At 40.5% G+C, this 16,950-nt stretch overlaps 1 protein-coding gene across 7 annotated transcripts in view; it reads right to left on the minus strand.

Moving 5' to 3' along the window:
• Positions 1-16,950, minus strand: part of TBCD (tubulin folding cofactor D) — a 266,851-nt gene that overhangs the window by 10,698 nt on the left and 239,203 nt on the right. For all 7 annotated transcript variants that reach the window (XM_044983298.1, XM_044983304.1, XM_044983301.1 and 4 more), the window contains exons 36-38: positions 14,411-14,500; positions 13,228-13,315; positions 393-502 (exon numbers count right to left, since the gene is read on the minus strand). In XM_044983298.1, coding sequence (XP_044839233.1) covers positions 393-502; positions 13,228-13,315; positions 14,411-14,500 — 288 coding nt within the window. The remainder of the gene's footprint in view (positions 1-392; positions 503-13,227; positions 13,316-14,410; positions 14,501-16,950) is intronic.

The following is a 16,950-nucleotide window of genomic DNA, read 5'->3' on the forward strand; positions in this document are numbered from 1 at the left end:
GCACCCTGGTGTGCCAGGCCAGTTTGTGATACAAAAAAGAAAATTATTGTGGAGACAAAGAACTTCCAGGATTTCCTCCCCTTTTTCTTTATTAGAAATTATGGGCATTTTAGAAAACACCATTGGACAAGTAAAACTAAAACTCATAACACCTTTATTTACGACCAATATGTAATATACAATATACAAGCTTTCAGGGCAGGAAGGTCCCTTTCAGCAACACCTTTTTTGGCCTAAAAACTTGTATAAAGCGATAAGTGGATTTTGTTACAGATATCATGTCGTTTACAGTTCCTTTTCCACTTTTCCTCATGAACAAATATTTTATAGATATGAGAATTATTAAAATTGGCTTTATTATTAAACATTTCTCTGACAATGAATTCACTCACCAGTTGGTGTCACTAAGTACTGTCATGACCTCATCCAGAATATCAGGATCGACAATATCACTGTAGGTTATCAACATTTCATACACTTGACTGGCTGTTGTTTTTCTTATCTAGAGAGAAGGCAGAGAGATAAATTTTAGTTGCTGAAAACAGTGAAATTATCCAGACTGCTACGTGTTAGTTACAGTTGTTATTAACAGTACTTTCAGAATACTTCAGTGGAGAAAGTCGTATAAATGTTCAGAATGCAGAGCTGGGAGTGATATTCCCGAGTCTGCCAGTGATATGCTGTGGAACCTGGGGAAAGTGATTTCACCTCCCTACTGTAATTTGCACATCTATAAAATTGATATTCTAGCATTTCTTCTGTATCTCAAAGAAGTGTTGTGAGTGTAATGCTTATTAAATGTGTCATTTATTCAGAGATGGCTATTTGGTGATTTATGTTCTTCTTTAATACTTTGAGCTCCTCAAATGGAAGATGCTAAAGAATTGCAATGTGCTTTACAAATAGCACCCTCACAACAAATCTATGAAGCAGAGAAGTACATCCCTGATTTTACAGACTGGAATGCCAAGGTAGAGAGAGATGAGTCAGACAGGGATTTTTTTTGGCAGAACTAGCAATATAATTTGGATTTTCATATGAAAATATCTCCTTAATATTCCCTGTAGTTCCCCAAAATGTGGCTTAAAATTCTGAGTATTATATTCTATAGATGCATACTCACTTACTCATTGTAGAATATATCATGTTCTTCTCTAGCATGTTCATGCAATGTTGTAGGTCACTACTGTACAGACAGATATACTTACTTTTAGGGCACCAAAAAAAAAAGTTAATATTATTTGCCTTCTATTCTGTGCTGGCATATACTAAATTGTGGACAAATTAGCCAAATACGCAGTCAACAGTCTAGAAGACAATACATTTTTAGATAATCTAACTGTTCAGAACCATAAATACCTTATTTTCTACTACAGAAAACAGGGAACCTCCCAGCTTGTTTGGAAGTAATTATTGTAATAGGTGATGCTTCCCAATGTGCTCCATCCAGTATCTATTCAACACACACTGCCTTGCTTCATCAATGACATCCAAGTATTGATCAAGGCACCTGGAGATCCCTGTAACAGCTAGTCCCTATCTCCTGGTATGTGTAAGGTCCAAATTACTCCCTTTATGCCAGCACGGTTCCTCATCCATCTACTCTGGCACCTCTCAGGGCAGAGAACAAAAACGGAAGGATGCAATTTGAAAGAACTTTGAATTTCTTCACTTTTGACTTGCGTAACAACCTCAGTGTTTATGCAGAGGGATTTCTGCACTTACTTGCTTATTTAAATATTGACTAACTAGAGGCCACAAAATACTGTCTCGTGGGAATATGAAAGTGTTATTGCAATACGCTACTCTGGTGTACCATATAAATACCTGTTTAAAACATTTTAAAATCATATATTATTTACACAATAGATTATAATGACTCCTTTACAACTGTTATATCACCATATTCCGTGTACTGTAAATACAGATTTTGGAAGGTACATTAAGCATACATAGTAATATTACTTATGAAAACTACTTCCTGTGCAAACACAGTAGGAAGCTTTGTATGTTAAATGATTCAGGTGACTGTATTTCTGAGAATAGCAACAGTAATTAAATTTCTTTTTCAAAATCTAAGCCACTTTGGAGTTATGAGACACAAGATTACACTTGAATATTATTAACCTCATCAATTAAACAGTCTAAACTGATTTTTTTTTTTTAAGATTACCCTGGGCTTAAGATTTTGTAAGCTAAATTTCAGCCTACATTCAACTTTTACTGCTAAGTATTGTTTGGTGGGGTTTGTTTTTTTTTAAAACACTCTTTATTTATGTTTCAAAAGGAGTTTGTTTTTACAGGAAGATATATAGATAGCACCCCAATTCAGAACATTACCTAAAGCAGGTACTTAACTAAGTACATGAATAGTTCTACTCCATGCCAATGGGACTATTCACATGCACCATACTGAATGGGGACCTATATCTACAGAGAGATAAATAGGTAACTGACAATAGGCAAGATGGGTATAACCTGAATAGTTACTGATGATACTGATAATATGTTAATATGGTATTTAAAAATATGAGATTATAATGAACCTACTGACATACAAGCTGTGTGAGCAAGTTTCAAAAGTTCTCAGTGTTGGTCTAACGCTGCTCCCATTGAGGTCGATGAGAATTTGACCATCATCTTCAATGGCAGCAGACTTAGGCCAAAGGTGTGTGCTTTTGAAATCCCCATCTTATGCTGTATTTAACAGTTCTCACTGGAGTTGGTTTAGATTCTTAGATTTAGTATGGACTGTTTAGATTTTAAAGTTACACCAAAGATCCTTGGATGAGCGGCTTTATTGTATAGTTGCAGATCTGCAATTTTAAAAAAAGGCTTTTTTTTTTTTGAAATGTTGCCATATGAATTTACTTTCAGAAGGTGAATTAAAATTATGTCTATTTATTTATTTTTATTACAAAGGTCATGACAGATGTGACGATTAACCTGATTAGAAAGTTTGCAGCCCGATCATTTCCTTTCTGGGAGTGACTTCTCCCCTCTTGGAAATATTGGAGTTGCACCTCTCTTAGTTTTCTTTGATCAGGATGTTGGTGCCTTTTTCTGAGGACAGTGCTCCCCTTTGAGTCCTAACCCACAGGGGGCTTTCTGAGCAAGTCATTTGTCCAATGTGGAGGAAATATAGGGGAACCTTCCTGAGTGGGCTGAGTTGGGGTTGGAGAGGGCACCAGACTCCTTGCCAAGTGACTATTTCCCACTTGAGCAGATGTGAAGAGACAAGACAGTGGTGGGGGCTTCTGGATAGATTATTTAGGTTAATCTTTCTATCTACCCAGTGCTCAGTCTAGCAGATACCATCAGAGATGCTTAGTTTTGCAGTTCTCAAACTGTGGATTTGTGTCTCCAGAGATAACATGCTTGTTAACAGCAAAAATGTTTTTAAAGAAATAATATATAGGTGAGAAATAACAGACCTCAACCCTATTGTCCCTCTGCAAATTTGTGTACACAGAGTCAATCCCTTACCTCTCTCTAAAAGTGCTAAGTTTCAAAAAGTTCAATGAATAGAAGATTGTTGGGGGCGAAATAGATCTGGACAAGGAGAAGTCGTCTGGAGATAAATGTGAGAAGGGAGGGACAGGCAGTAGAAACAAAACTGGAACTGTTTGAGCAGCATATTCCAGAAGTCTTTCTGAGTGTAGCCTTCATTGATTTGAGATATACCATACCGTTCTCTCACTAGAAGGGAAAACCTATAATGGCAGCAGGCCATAAAAGAGACCCAGTTTGGGAATAAGAACCATTCAAGAAATATATATTTGTTGATAATATTTTAAAGAAGGTCCCACCAGTGAACTGGTGGAAGTCACTTAAGCACTTGGATTCAGAGACTGTTGAAGTGATAATCTCACTTTTAACAGCAGTAGCTTCTTCTGCCAGTGTAGAAAGAATATTTTCTTCCTTTGGACTAATTCATTCCAAATTAGGAAATCGTTTGGGACCTGAAAAAGCAGGAAAGCTTGTTTTTCTTTCCCAGATTATGAACAAACAGAAAAATAAAGGTGAAGACCATGGAGTTAGCTGCAGAGGCCAATATTTTAAGTTTCTCATGTTGACCTGGCTGACAGTCTACTTAATTTTTTTTTTAATATTTCATTTAACTATTTTAGTTAATAATTTTAACAAAAACAAACCTGATTTTAAAAAATTCGACTGCTTAAATTCAAAAATTCATATGTTTGTTTTGTTAAAATATTATATGTTTGCTGTTGAAGAAAAAAATTCAGAATACATAACGTTGTTGTTTTAGTTAAATAAAACAAGTCTGTCTGGTGATGTTCTTCTCCTAAAACAGCATTGCAAGAAAATCCTCCAAATATTAATGATTAACCTGTTGAATTGAGATATTTATGAAGTCATTGGGAGGTGAACTATCTGCTTCAATTACCAAACAATGATTCATTTTCTGATATTGCTGTAAAACTAATCTGAAAAGTTTTCAAAATAAATCACTTTTAAAATGTATAGTGTGTACCTTCTAAAAATGAAACCTACATCTATCTCTGAGTTGTGAAGAATATATATTAAGGTTGTAACAACCAACAAGCAGGGGCGGCTCCAGGCCCCAGCACGCCAAGCGCGTGCTTGGGGCGGCATGCCACAGGGGGCGCTCTGCCGGTCGCCTGGTGGGACCAGCGGACCCTCCGCAGGCATGCCTGCGGGAGGTCCACTGGAGCCGCGGACCGGCGACCGGCAGAGCGCCTCCTGCGGCATGCCGCCATGCTTGGGGCGGTGAAATGTCTAGAGCCGCCCCTGCCAACAAGTATGCACTTTTATGTAGAAATCATGATGAAATTGGAGTCTTCTTGACTAGTGATTTAAATCAAATCCACCCTGGAAGATAGCCCTGTCTGCTCTTGCAGAGAGGCCCCAAGGGAGCCTCGAGTTGTGTGGGGAGATGCAAAGGCCCCAACAACCCAGCAGACACAATCCCTTTCCCCTAGCTGAGCAACTGTCCCACATGCTGGGCACAGTCATGGCCAAGTTCTCTTTTTGGGGCTCCTGGGAGGACTGCTCATCTTCTGTATGCTCTTCCTTGCTGGGTGAGGAAGGACCACATAGAGGAAAGCAGCAGGGTGGGCAGTTCTGGTCTGGAAAAGCTCACATTTTTGCCTCCTGTAAAAGGGGGCGGGGGGGAGACAGCTCAGTCTTGCACCAAATTGGCTTTAGCAACTGGGGGGGGGGGAAGAAGGGGGAAGGACAGGAAGATGAGCTGGGCCCCGCTTTGTGAAGCTGATCAAAGAAAGAATTTGGAGAGGGACTGTCCACAGCATGGCAAAGATCGGAAGCCTTCATGAAGATATATGGAAAGGGAGGTGTAACACACATATCCCAGACAGAGGGTGGGATCCAGATCCAGATCTAAATGCTAGGTTGAGGTAGAGACCTTGGATTCTCCAACACGTTTTGAAAACTATCTTTACAGAATTCAATAATTATATAGAATTTTAAAGGATGTCTGTTAGGAGTTTATAGGTTTTAATGAAAAAAGCACTAGAAAATTACTGAAGAGTAATTAATTTGTAGCTCAGGAATTCAAAAATCCATTTTTAGAATATTCACTTTCTAGCCCCTTAGCATTCCTTCTCTGACTCTGTAGTGTGTGCTGTGTTTGTTTTTTGAGAGAGAGAGATCTATATTAGATGTAAAAAAGCTGAAATCTTTCCAGATTCCAGAAGACCAGGTTAACAGCTTTCCCAGTGGTCTAATCAATAAAACAAGTATGGCCCTTGTGTTCCACAAAACTGCATTCATCTTGGAATGTTTATGGAGATTTTGCATTCTCTCTCTCTCTGTGTATATATATACACACTCATATATATATATATACACACTTATATAAAATGCCAGCTATTATGTAAACTAAAGCTATATTCTGCTGTAAAATAATAAATTGCAAAGCTGTTTCTAAGGTGGCGCATGTGGGGTAGAGCAGAGGAAGTGATCACCACAGTAGCTGAAATGACTGCAAGAGAGCATACCAAAAACCTGAACACCAATGAAATCTTGAAATGTTTTGACAACATATAGATTAGCTCTGTTTAGCCAATAAAAATGAACATTTTCTCTTTTACTTTTGCTTACTTTTGAACTAAAGGTTAAAATCATACTATACTCTGCACAGTAAATACGTATATTTTAGGATCAACATTTTCAACTTGTGTTTACTTACTGGTTTAAGACTATATGGTGGTGGGTAAAAATGGAGCAAAAACTAGAGAGTTTGTTTCAATTTCATATTTTATCACTCTTATTTCATAAAGATATGTTGTTTTTACAGATGGGCACAGCTACTTTTTTTTTTTTTTTTAAAATAGCCTATAATTTCTTCTTTGCCTTCCTTTTATTATTAGACCTTCTTTGAAACCTGAATTCTTGCTACTCTAACTTTTCCCTTCTCGATTTGGCCAAAAAGCCAGCATGACTAGCTTACCTTTATACTCCCATGTGGACACCAGCATCATTGCTTGATAGCGTTCTGGGAAAAACATTCTTAACTAACTGCTTCAACAATCCACCATACAATACCAAGGATTTTATTTTAAATTAAAAGTAACCCCAACCACCCAAGCCAACATATTGTGTGACTCACCAAAAATAAGATAGTTAAATCATGAGCCCAATCCTATGAGACTAACACATTTTTGGCTTCAATGGACTAAGAATCTCTTAAGAACCTGTGATTTCCTAGTTTAATTTGAGTAACTATCAGTATTGTGAATATTAATAAAGATAAGGTTACTTACCTGTATATTTACTGGAGTTCTTAGTGATGTTTTGTCCCTATAGGTCCTCCACATGAGGATATGAGCGTGCCCATGCACTTTTGATCAGAATTTTTTGTCCAGAGTGCTCATGGGTCTGCGTCCTGTGCCTCTTGTGCTCCAGTATGAGGGCATATAGGTGATGGGCAGACACCACCACCACTACAGTTCCTTCTTAACCTCAAAGCCTAGCAGGATTCCAAAGCAGGAGGAGGAGGGAAGGTAGTGGAGCACCATAGAGACAAAAAATCTCCAAGAATCATAGTTATTGTACCAATTGAATAACCTCTCCTCCTTCAAGTTACTCTCCCTATGGGTGCTAGTAACGAGATTCCCGAGCAGTGCCTCAGTTACAGAGGAGAGGGCTGAGGAGCAGGTATGGTACAGACTGAAGAACAGCTTTGTTAAAGGATGCATCCTCTCTGGAAGCATATGTTGTAGAATAGTGTTGGGAAAATGTGTGTACCAACAGCCATCTGGACGCCTTATACAAATGTCCACGCAGGGTATGTTTTTAGGTAGGGCTATAGAAGTGGATTAAGCCTAGTGGAATGGGCAATTATCTGGAGAAGGGGGTATGCTCCCTGAATCCTCATAATGTGCCAAAATGTAACCTAAAATCCATTTTGACTATTTTTGGGTGGAGGAGACTCGCTGTCCCCTTCATTCTCTCAGTGACAGTAACCAACAGTCTGGGAGAAACCTGGAAGGGTTTGGTCCTATCTAGGTAGAAGGCAAGAGCATTTATCACATCCAGGGTATGACGACTGGCTTCCTTTTTCAAAGAGTGAGACTTGGGATAAATCACTGGTAACTGAATACCCTGATTGATATAGAAACACAATGAGACTTTAAGTAGGAAACAAGAATCGGGGCGTAATGTCACCTTATTGTGGTAGTACACTGTATGTGCTGGATCAGCCATAAGCACTTTGAAGGTCTCCTATCCTCCTGGCCAAGATGACAGCTATGAGGAATGAGGTTTTGAAGGACAGATGAAGAAACAAACAGGTCCTCATGGGCTTAAGTGGGAGGTTTCCTAAGAGAAGGCATTAAGAATTAAATTAAGGTTCTAACATGGTGGATGTAGGCTCTTTTACAGGAGGAATCAGGTTAGACAGACCATTAAGGAATCTTGTGGTTGTAGGATGTGTGAAAACCTGAGAAGCCTTCAACTCGGGGGTGAAAAGCTGTCATAGTGGCTGGGTGAACCTTAACCGAACTTAGTGACAAACCCAGAGTACTCAGATTCAGCTGGTAATTGAGTATGTTCAGGATAAGACACTTGGAAGGAGATATGGATTATTGGACGCAACAGACTTGGAAACACTTACATTTCTGTAGGTAAGTTTTCCTTGTGGTAGGTTTTCTACTACTTGTCAGTACTGTCTGGACATCAAGAGAACAATCTTGTTTTATATCCAAGAGCCATTGAGAGGACTCACACCTTGAAATGCAGTGATGAGAGGTTGGAGTGGATTATGGAGCTCAATTCCTGAGTCAGAAGGTCCGCTGTCAGAAGAAGGAAAAGACATGGACACAGAGGTAGGCATATCAGGTCTGGGAACCATACCTACATGGGCCATGACAGCACTATGAAAATGATCACTGCTCTCTCTTGTATCAGCTTGTTCAGAACTTTGAGGAGTAGCGGCGTTTGAGGATAAGGAAACAGCAGAAAGAGAGGCTGAAGGAAAGAGGATGTCTCCCAACAAGTTGTGACTGTTCTCTCCGATTGAGTAGAAGCAATGGCACTTCATGCTGGACAGCATCACAAAGATCTATTGCCAGAGAACATAAGATGAGTCAAATCTCCTGAAAAACGGAGTCATTGAACTTTCACTTGTGGTCCTGATGGAATTCAGCGAGTCCAGCAAGTAAACCACTTAGATGTCTATTTGATGGGATATGCCACAATTCCATATGTTTATTGACTCCATACATAAGGACTGGGATCTTGCTCCTCCTTGGCAATTTATGAGTACGTCCAGACTACCCGCCGGATCAGTGGATGGGGATCGATCTATCGGGGATCGATCTATCGCATCTTGTCTAGATGCGATATATCGATCTCCAAACGTGCTCCCATCTACTCCGGAACTCCACCAGGGCGAGAGGCAGAAGCGGAGTCGACGGAGGAGCCGTGGCCGTCAATCCTGCGCCGTGAGGATGGGAGGTAAGTCGAAATAAGATACGTCGACTTCAGCTATGCTATTCCCGTAGCTGAAGTTGCGCATCTTACATCGACACCCCCCCCCCCCAAGTGTAGACCAGGCCTTTGGCTACTCCGTTTTCCATCATTACTCTGACTGAGTGGACCCTGATATTGGACAGGAAGTGATGACAGTGCCATGACTGCCCAGAGTTCAAGAAGGTTGATATGGAGAGATGTCTCCTGGGAAGTCCATTTGCCTTCATCTGTAAAGTCCTGGAGATGAGCACTCTAATCTAGCAGGGAGGCATCTGTGGTGATGATCTCTACAGGGGGAAGATGCAAGAAATGAACTTCTTCACAGACCTTTTGGGGGATCCTTCCACCAGCTGAGGAAGTTGAGGACTCTCTATGGTGCAGACACTCACTTGGACAGGTTGTGTTTGTTGGAAGTACAGACATACTTGAGCCAGGCTTGAAGACATCAGGAGTGTAGTCTTGCAAATGTACAGTCCAAGTGGCCCAAAAATTGAACTTGCAGTGTTTTGTGGGCTGTGTTGCAGAGTGGAAATGAGGCTGGACATTGTGACAAACCTGTCTGGGCAGGTATGTTCTGGCTGTTGTGGAGTCTAGAGTGGCTGCATAGGTATCAAAGTAGACTTTTCCATGTTGAGACAAAGGGCAAGAGAGTGTAAGAGGCCCAGGGCCTTTTTGGTAGCTGACTGTACCTTGAGGAGCCAGTCAGCCAGATATGGAAGATTTCCCATCCAACAAAGGTGGGCTGCAAAGACTGAGAAGGCATTTGTGAAGACTCGGGGTGGTTGATAAGCCAAATGGTAGAACACAGTACTGGTAGTTGTTGCAAACAATGAATCTTAGGAAGTGCTCATGCAATGGCTGCATGGCTATATGAAAATAGGCATCCTGGAGGTTGAGAGCGATTAACCAGTCCCCAGGATGTAAAGATAGTATTCTCACTGCTTGACATCCTGAATCACTGTTTAAGGATAAAGGTGTTCAGAGTCCTAAGATCCAAGATTTGTCTCCATCCTCCTTTTTTCTTGGGAATTAGGAAATACCTGAAGCAAAAACCCTTCACGATGAAAACCAGAGGAAGGGATTCAATCGCCCCCAAAAGCATGAGAGATTCATCTCTTGCTTTGAGAGACCTTTGTGAGAAGAGTCCCTGATTAGTGATGAGAAGGAGGGATAGAGCTGAACTGGATGAAATAGCCTACTGATACCACCCTTTCGCTCCATCTGTCTGAGGTGGAAAATGGGAGGTGGTCTCTATAGGGTGGATGGGTTGCTGCAGGAGATCCAGTATAAGGAGCAGTTCATGATCCTCGACCAATGGGTCAAAATGGTTATTTGGAAGAGGTTCCCGACTGAGAGGTCATTGTAGACGACTGCCCATTCTTGTGGAACCTGTACCATATTATGGAAGTTCAGCTGGTCTTAGGAAGTTTGGGTAGTGGACTAGTCGAGAGTGCTGTGCTGTCTGTGCCTTGCTGTATTTTCTCCTTTTTGAAGGCATATAGATGCCAAGAAATCTGTCTTTGAGCAAGTGGAGAGATCTATGGCATCACTGAAGAGCTTAGGCTCATCAAAAGGGGGATTTCTCCACAGTACTGTGTACCTTGTTGGGAAGAGCAGAGGATTGCAGCCAGGAGTCTTGATGCATGACTACAGCAGTTGTCACAGAACATGAAGCTGTGTCCACCATGTCAAAAAACGCCTGTAGGGAAGCATTTCTGATCATCAGTCCTTCCATAATGAGAGCTTGAAATTGCTCCTGCTTCCCTTGATGCAAATGATTAATAAAATGTGAAAAGTTGTTGTAATTTGTAGTGTAATATTTTGCCAACCATGAGGAGCAGCCAAGAAGATTCAGGCACCTAAGTTCTTTATCAGAGTGTGTTGATCTGAATTAATAGTTTATTTCTTTCACTGACAGCAACAACCAAAGAGTTAGGGTAAGGGCGGGAGAATACATACTTCAAACTCTTGGCCTGCACACAGTACTTATCAACCTTTTTGCACGTGGGAGGGATGGTTGCTGGTGTCTGCCATACCATATAGGCTGGTGATAGTAAGGCCTCATTGATGTTTAAAGCTATCTTACCCTAGAGGAGGTACGCAATATGTCCACCAGAGAATGCTGAGGTTTGTATACTTCCTCCAAAGGGACCTGTAAAGCTTCTGCGCTATGTGTTTCATTAGGTTTTGAAAAGCCCCAAAGTCATCCATGTAGAAGGCAGAGGGGCATAACTGCCTCCTATGGAGAGGAGGAGGATGGTGACGTCATCTTTCTATCCTTTACTCCTGTTTCTTCAGAGGGTCTTCCTGGGGAAAAGGATCTCAAGGTGGCAGTTGATTTTGGAAGGTCCTTCTGTGTTAGAGCACCTATAAAACTGGTCACCATAAGGAGCTCAAGGGTTCCAAAAGGCCAAATGGAGTGGGACATAACAGAAAGTAGTGGGACCTCATGGATGTTCCTGTCAAGGCTGACAGGTCATCTGTCAATTGGTTCCTGGGGGGTCTTCTCTTCAGGAAATACCTGAAGGGAGGGAGAAAGGCTGGAATGGAATGGGAAGGCAGTGGACTCTTGGGATGCAGAATTCTGAGCCATCTCCCACATCCAGTGGATGAGCTATAGGTGCCCATATCAGGGCTTGTGTCAGCAGAGGGGCCAATGCAGATTAGCGACCATGTCAGTACCCTCGGTTAAGTATTTGTATGAAGACACACCAGCACTGAAAGGGGCTCTGAAGAGTATGTCAAGGAGGTGCTCCTGGTAAACCTCAGCAGAAGGGATTTGGGCTCCTCCATAGTCTGGAGATCCTTATGGGAGAAGAACCTGAACGGTACTGGTGAGCCTAGGTCCTGGGATAGTTCCTCAGGGTGAAGCACATCTAGAGGTACTGGAGATGGTAGAGCTGTGCGCTCTTCTTGGCTGTTGCCTTAGGGAGATGGTATTGAAGAAGCAGCTGAAGTGGATTTCTTCTAAAGTCCGCGTGTTTGAAGGACTCTGATCCTGGTACCAACAATGATGCCATGTGGAGGCTGCTTGTTGGAAGACTTTTAAGTACGTGGTTTACTTTCTTGGTAGTCCCAGTATCTCGGTACTGGGAAAGGTAGAAGCCTCAACAGGACTCGCACAAGGATGTGAAGTCTCCTGACTCCTTGGTCTTAGGGTGACGTTTCCCTCTTGAGCTCTCTCTCAGGGGAGGTGGGTCTTTTCCATTTAGAAAGCTTTGAAGAGCCTGAAGTTGCTCCATGGTCTCTGCTTAATGAAGCTGGTGCCAAGGAAATTACTGGAGTGCTCTGAGCTGGTGAGGCAGATTTATCAAGAGAGAAGAGGGTGTTGGACCCCGCATCTCTCTCAAGAAATGCTCCGTAAGGAACAGTTTCAGTCCATCTTTCCTCAGTACTGTTGATCTGTCCTTGAAGCTGGAGCAGACCTTACACATGGACAGGACATGGGACTCTCCAAGGCAGCAGAGATAGCTAGAATACCCATCACTGAGGGGGGAAAACCTATGGCAGGTCTGGCAGGTCTTGAATCCTGTGTTTTTTTGGCATAACCCACTAGGAAAGGCTGCAAGGCTGGAGGATCATGAAATAAAAGGGGAAGGTGTAACACTCCCCCCCCAAGCCAGTGCTATATAATAAAATATAAAGAAATACAAAATAAAATACTGCATCAGCTAGCAAGTGAAAACTATGATACTCCATCTTAAACCACAGGCGGTGGAGAAGTAACTGGAGCAGCGGTGGTCCACCCTTCCATATATTCCCTCACACCACAACATAAGAAGGCATAGGGTGCTGGTGCAGATCCAAAGCACTGCTAACAAAAAGCACACAGAGACACACACACTCCCTCACACAGAGCAACAGTAGGGCCAGTAACTCAAGGAAGAATTTATTATGGTGGCACCCAAATGGAGATTGGAGCCTTACTGTGCTGTACAAACAGAACAGCAGCAATTTCTAGATCATAAATGTTTTGGGGTAAAGACTCAAAGGGGAAAGGATATGGATACAACATACAAGCAAATCAATAAAGTAAAGAACTGGCAGGCACTAAGATTTCAGATGAGTAACATCCAGAGAAAAACCTATCCAAAAATATATGGTTTTAAAATATCTGTGAAAAAAATGTGTACATGTCAAATGTACTTTCAATCCCTTTTCACTTCAAGTAGTATTTAACAACATTATTTCTTAGTAAAAAGATTATATTATTTTCCCCAAAAGCCTTATGGCAACACCTCCAATACTTACCACAGGAAATGGATGGCAAAGAAGAAGAAACAGCTGAAATAAAACTCTCTCTCTCATGTCACCTTGAAACTGAATCATGCCACAAAACCTAGAAAAATAACAATGTATAGAGCTTGAGTGGTTTCCTTTCACTAGTCAGTCACAAAGGTACATTTTATTGTTGAGGTTAATAATAAAGATGGATAAATATGTATAAATAAAATAAAAGTTTTGCTTCCCTCAAAAAGTATCACTTTATTTTCCAACCACCGTGGGAAAGCAAACTGAAGGAAAGTATAGTAAAAATCATTAAGGGTTAGTAAACAATGTCTGGGGTGCCACACAGCTATGCCAAGTACAAATATGGTTTTAAAACTACTGACAGGCACCACCAAAGAATGTGTGTGAAAATCACCACAAAGCAAAACAAACTCTCACACAGGTAAATAAGGACACAGTGTAAGCTAATGCATGATTTGCTTAGGAGTAAAAGATAGTTTGGATATATGGCTTATTGCTCATTTTAAGCTTTCTAGAACACTTTCAAATACTGGAGTAGAAAAAGTGAACTAGTGGTAGACTAAGAGCATTGACACATTAAGTAAAGAATATCCTTAGCTGTATCCTCTGCTTTCAATAGAGTTACAACTGACAGTGTCATACCAACTTCTGCCAAGGAACATCAATCCAGACTAACATCACTGTTTCCAGCCCCATGATCTCACCCACCATCTACAATGCTTCTGAAGCACCTCAGTCCTGACTTGCAACCTCTCCCTGCTACTCCAGCTGTGGTTCTCTCTGGAGCAGAAACATCCAAATTGGTTTTGTGTTCTAGCTCACAAATAGGATCTAGGGTGATTTATTTAATTATGTTTGTTATCTGGCAAGCATTTGAATCAAGCTCTCCAGAAGTAAAAAGCTAATGATTTACCCCACCCCTTAGGGCACCAGCAGTTTAATCATTTGGGTTGGGCACACCTGGAATCAAATCTTTACTGATTCTTTGTGTTTTAAGAAAATCACACACACTTATAAAGATCATGGGAACTTTCAGTTCCATTCATTCACATGTGTTTTTTCAGATATATTTCATGCCAAATAGACAAAGGAGAACAATTCTCCAGTCACCCCACCGCTCTAAGTTCAGAAGTTGAATCTCCATTCCCTGAATTAAAAAAAGAAGATTTTTATACAAACTCACACTGCAATGCTGGAGCGAAGTTTTTGAATGTCTTTGGATTTCTTGATCTCTTCTTTGCAAAGAGTAAGTAACTTCAAAGAAAACGGATGGCTGAAATTTTTAAAAGTTTATTTTCGTTATTAATTTAAAAAAGCAAACAACTCTTTTAGGTTGACATTCTGTTAAAATCTATTTCTAAATGAATATAGTTGTCATGGAGGGTGCCAGATTAATAGTATTATTATAGAACAAATACAGAACAGACAGCAGTATAGGAAGCTTCCCCCACAATGCTCTGCCAATCTGATTCACCCCTTTCTCAAAGGACCTCCTGTCTAATGGTGGGAATTTACTTCAGCCTCAATGCTTACTCAGTCACTGACCTCTATATTGACAAGGGAGAAATAAATGCTAATTGTTTAGTGCTGCAGTTACCTGTCCACTGGGGGTGTGAACTATAACCAAATTCATTCCACATATGCCACCAAACAATTAGATGCCATGTCTTGTTACTACTACCAACCTGTGTTGGATCAGAAATGGCAAAGGAACAGAGAAAACATTCTATATCCACATAAAAATCTATTTATGTTATGCATTGCTATGTTACCTAGCCGTTAATCATCCCCTGCTGTTTTAAAATTAATTGAAAACTTTTTTGCATCAAGTGATGATCAATGCACTTTAAACTATTGTACTGTCATGATCTCTTAGTGATTCCTGGGACTGCAGTTCTCCAAAGTTTTACTGCTAAATGCAGTACAGTTTGACGCCATCTTGAAATATATTTAGCAAGTGTGTTTTTTCCACACACCCCATATGGGAAATGTGGTTCTCACAGTTCTTTCCCAGATGCTTACACAAACAGTGTTGTTTAATATTCTGTTTGTTCATATTTCATGGGCTCTTAGAATATATCCTTATATTTGCAGCATAACTTATTTAATCTTCTCCTCAATACTCCTAGGCATCTGATAAAAAAACAAACAGCAGAGTAATTTGCTGCGTCATAAACGTAGCATGAAACCATTTCATATTTATTTAGTAACAAACACTGGCAAAGAAATACTTTTATTTTATTCCTAGATTGTGCATTTAGGAAACCTCCACTGTACTACGTATGAAAAGCATAAAGCAAAATCCAGACATTTATCTCTGTTATGTTGATTTAAACTGTGGATCTAAAAATAAGATGAAGGTGTACAATATAATTTATCTATTTTGCAACAATACAAAGGTGATAGGAATGATAAGTTATAATTTCCATACAATAGGCATCAGTGTGCTTTACATTATTTTAAAAGGTAATTTCAGAAGAAATTATGTTGAAGTGGCTAAGATCTCTAACTCGGAGGCATGCAGTGGTAAGTTCTGTGCCACCACCACAGCCACAAGTCGCATCAGCTCTGCTCCAACCCTGCAAAGAGAGTGAGTTGGTGAGAAGTGTGCATGTGTGAGACATTTGAGGGGGATGGTGTACATGCATGCATGAATTTGAGAGTTCATGTGTATCAATGTCCAAGGGTGTATGTTTAGGCAGGTAGGTAGGTAGGGGTGTGTGTGTATTAATCCCCAGCTACATGTGTATGGCTGTATGCGTGGGGTGAACTGTGTGTGGTGTTAAATAATAAAGGCTGGGTATCTTTTCCTGGGCTGGCAAATTACACAAGGCTATTTTCCAGACTGGCTGAAGGTTACAGGAGTTTAATTACAGTATCTGCAGTGCGTGCCTGCCTTTCAGCACAGGATAACAGCAATATGGTGAATTAGGTGAGATTTTAAACTGATTCAACAATATAGACATTGCTGAAAAACAAAGCAACAAAGAGGCCAACTGGAACAGAGCATCTGGAAAAAATTTAGTACATGTGCAGCATTTGGTGTTTAAAACAGACCCACTTTCCTTTCTGTCATCTGCCAATTTTACATTTGTAATAACTAAACCTAACCTATGTGTGATCTCAGATGACTCAAATAGCTTGGCCTCTTTAAAGGAAATTGAGAAAATTCCTTCTTCTGTGTGGGCATGGTTCCAACAGAAACAGAATCAGTATCTGGGGAAAAGAGATCAGTCTGAAGTCTTTACATTATGTAAATTAGGCACACGTGTTCCTGCAAAAAGAATTTTTGTTTTAAGGTGAGCTGCATTTCAATTAGATCAGTCATGACATTACTTGGGGTGGTCTTGAAATCAGAGGACAGCCATGCTGTGCCCTTTTCAGTTTAGGCTCTATTAAGGAATGGAATTACCACTACTTAAAGAATCGCCTCTAGTATTACAATCTAAGAACCACATCAATAATGATACATGCCATCTTATGGCACTTTATAAAACCTTCTGCAAACTGTTATATCGATGGTTTTAGAAATGAGAGGCCCTAATAGCTGAACATATACAGTAATTCCTTGCTTAATGTTGTAATTATGTTCCTGAAAAATGCGACTTTAAGCAAAACGATATTAAGCAAATCCAATTTCCCCATAAGAATTAATGTAAATAGGGGGAGAGTTAGGTTCCAGGGAATTTTTTTCACCAGACAAAAGAATATATACACATACGC

The sequence above is a fragment of the Mauremys mutica genome, chromosome 12, assembly GCF_020497125.1.
Source record: "Mauremys mutica isolate MM-2020 ecotype Southern chromosome 12, ASM2049712v1, whole genome shotgun sequence".
In the NCBI taxonomy this organism is placed as follows: Eukaryota; Metazoa; Chordata; order Testudines; family Geoemydidae; genus Mauremys; species Mauremys mutica.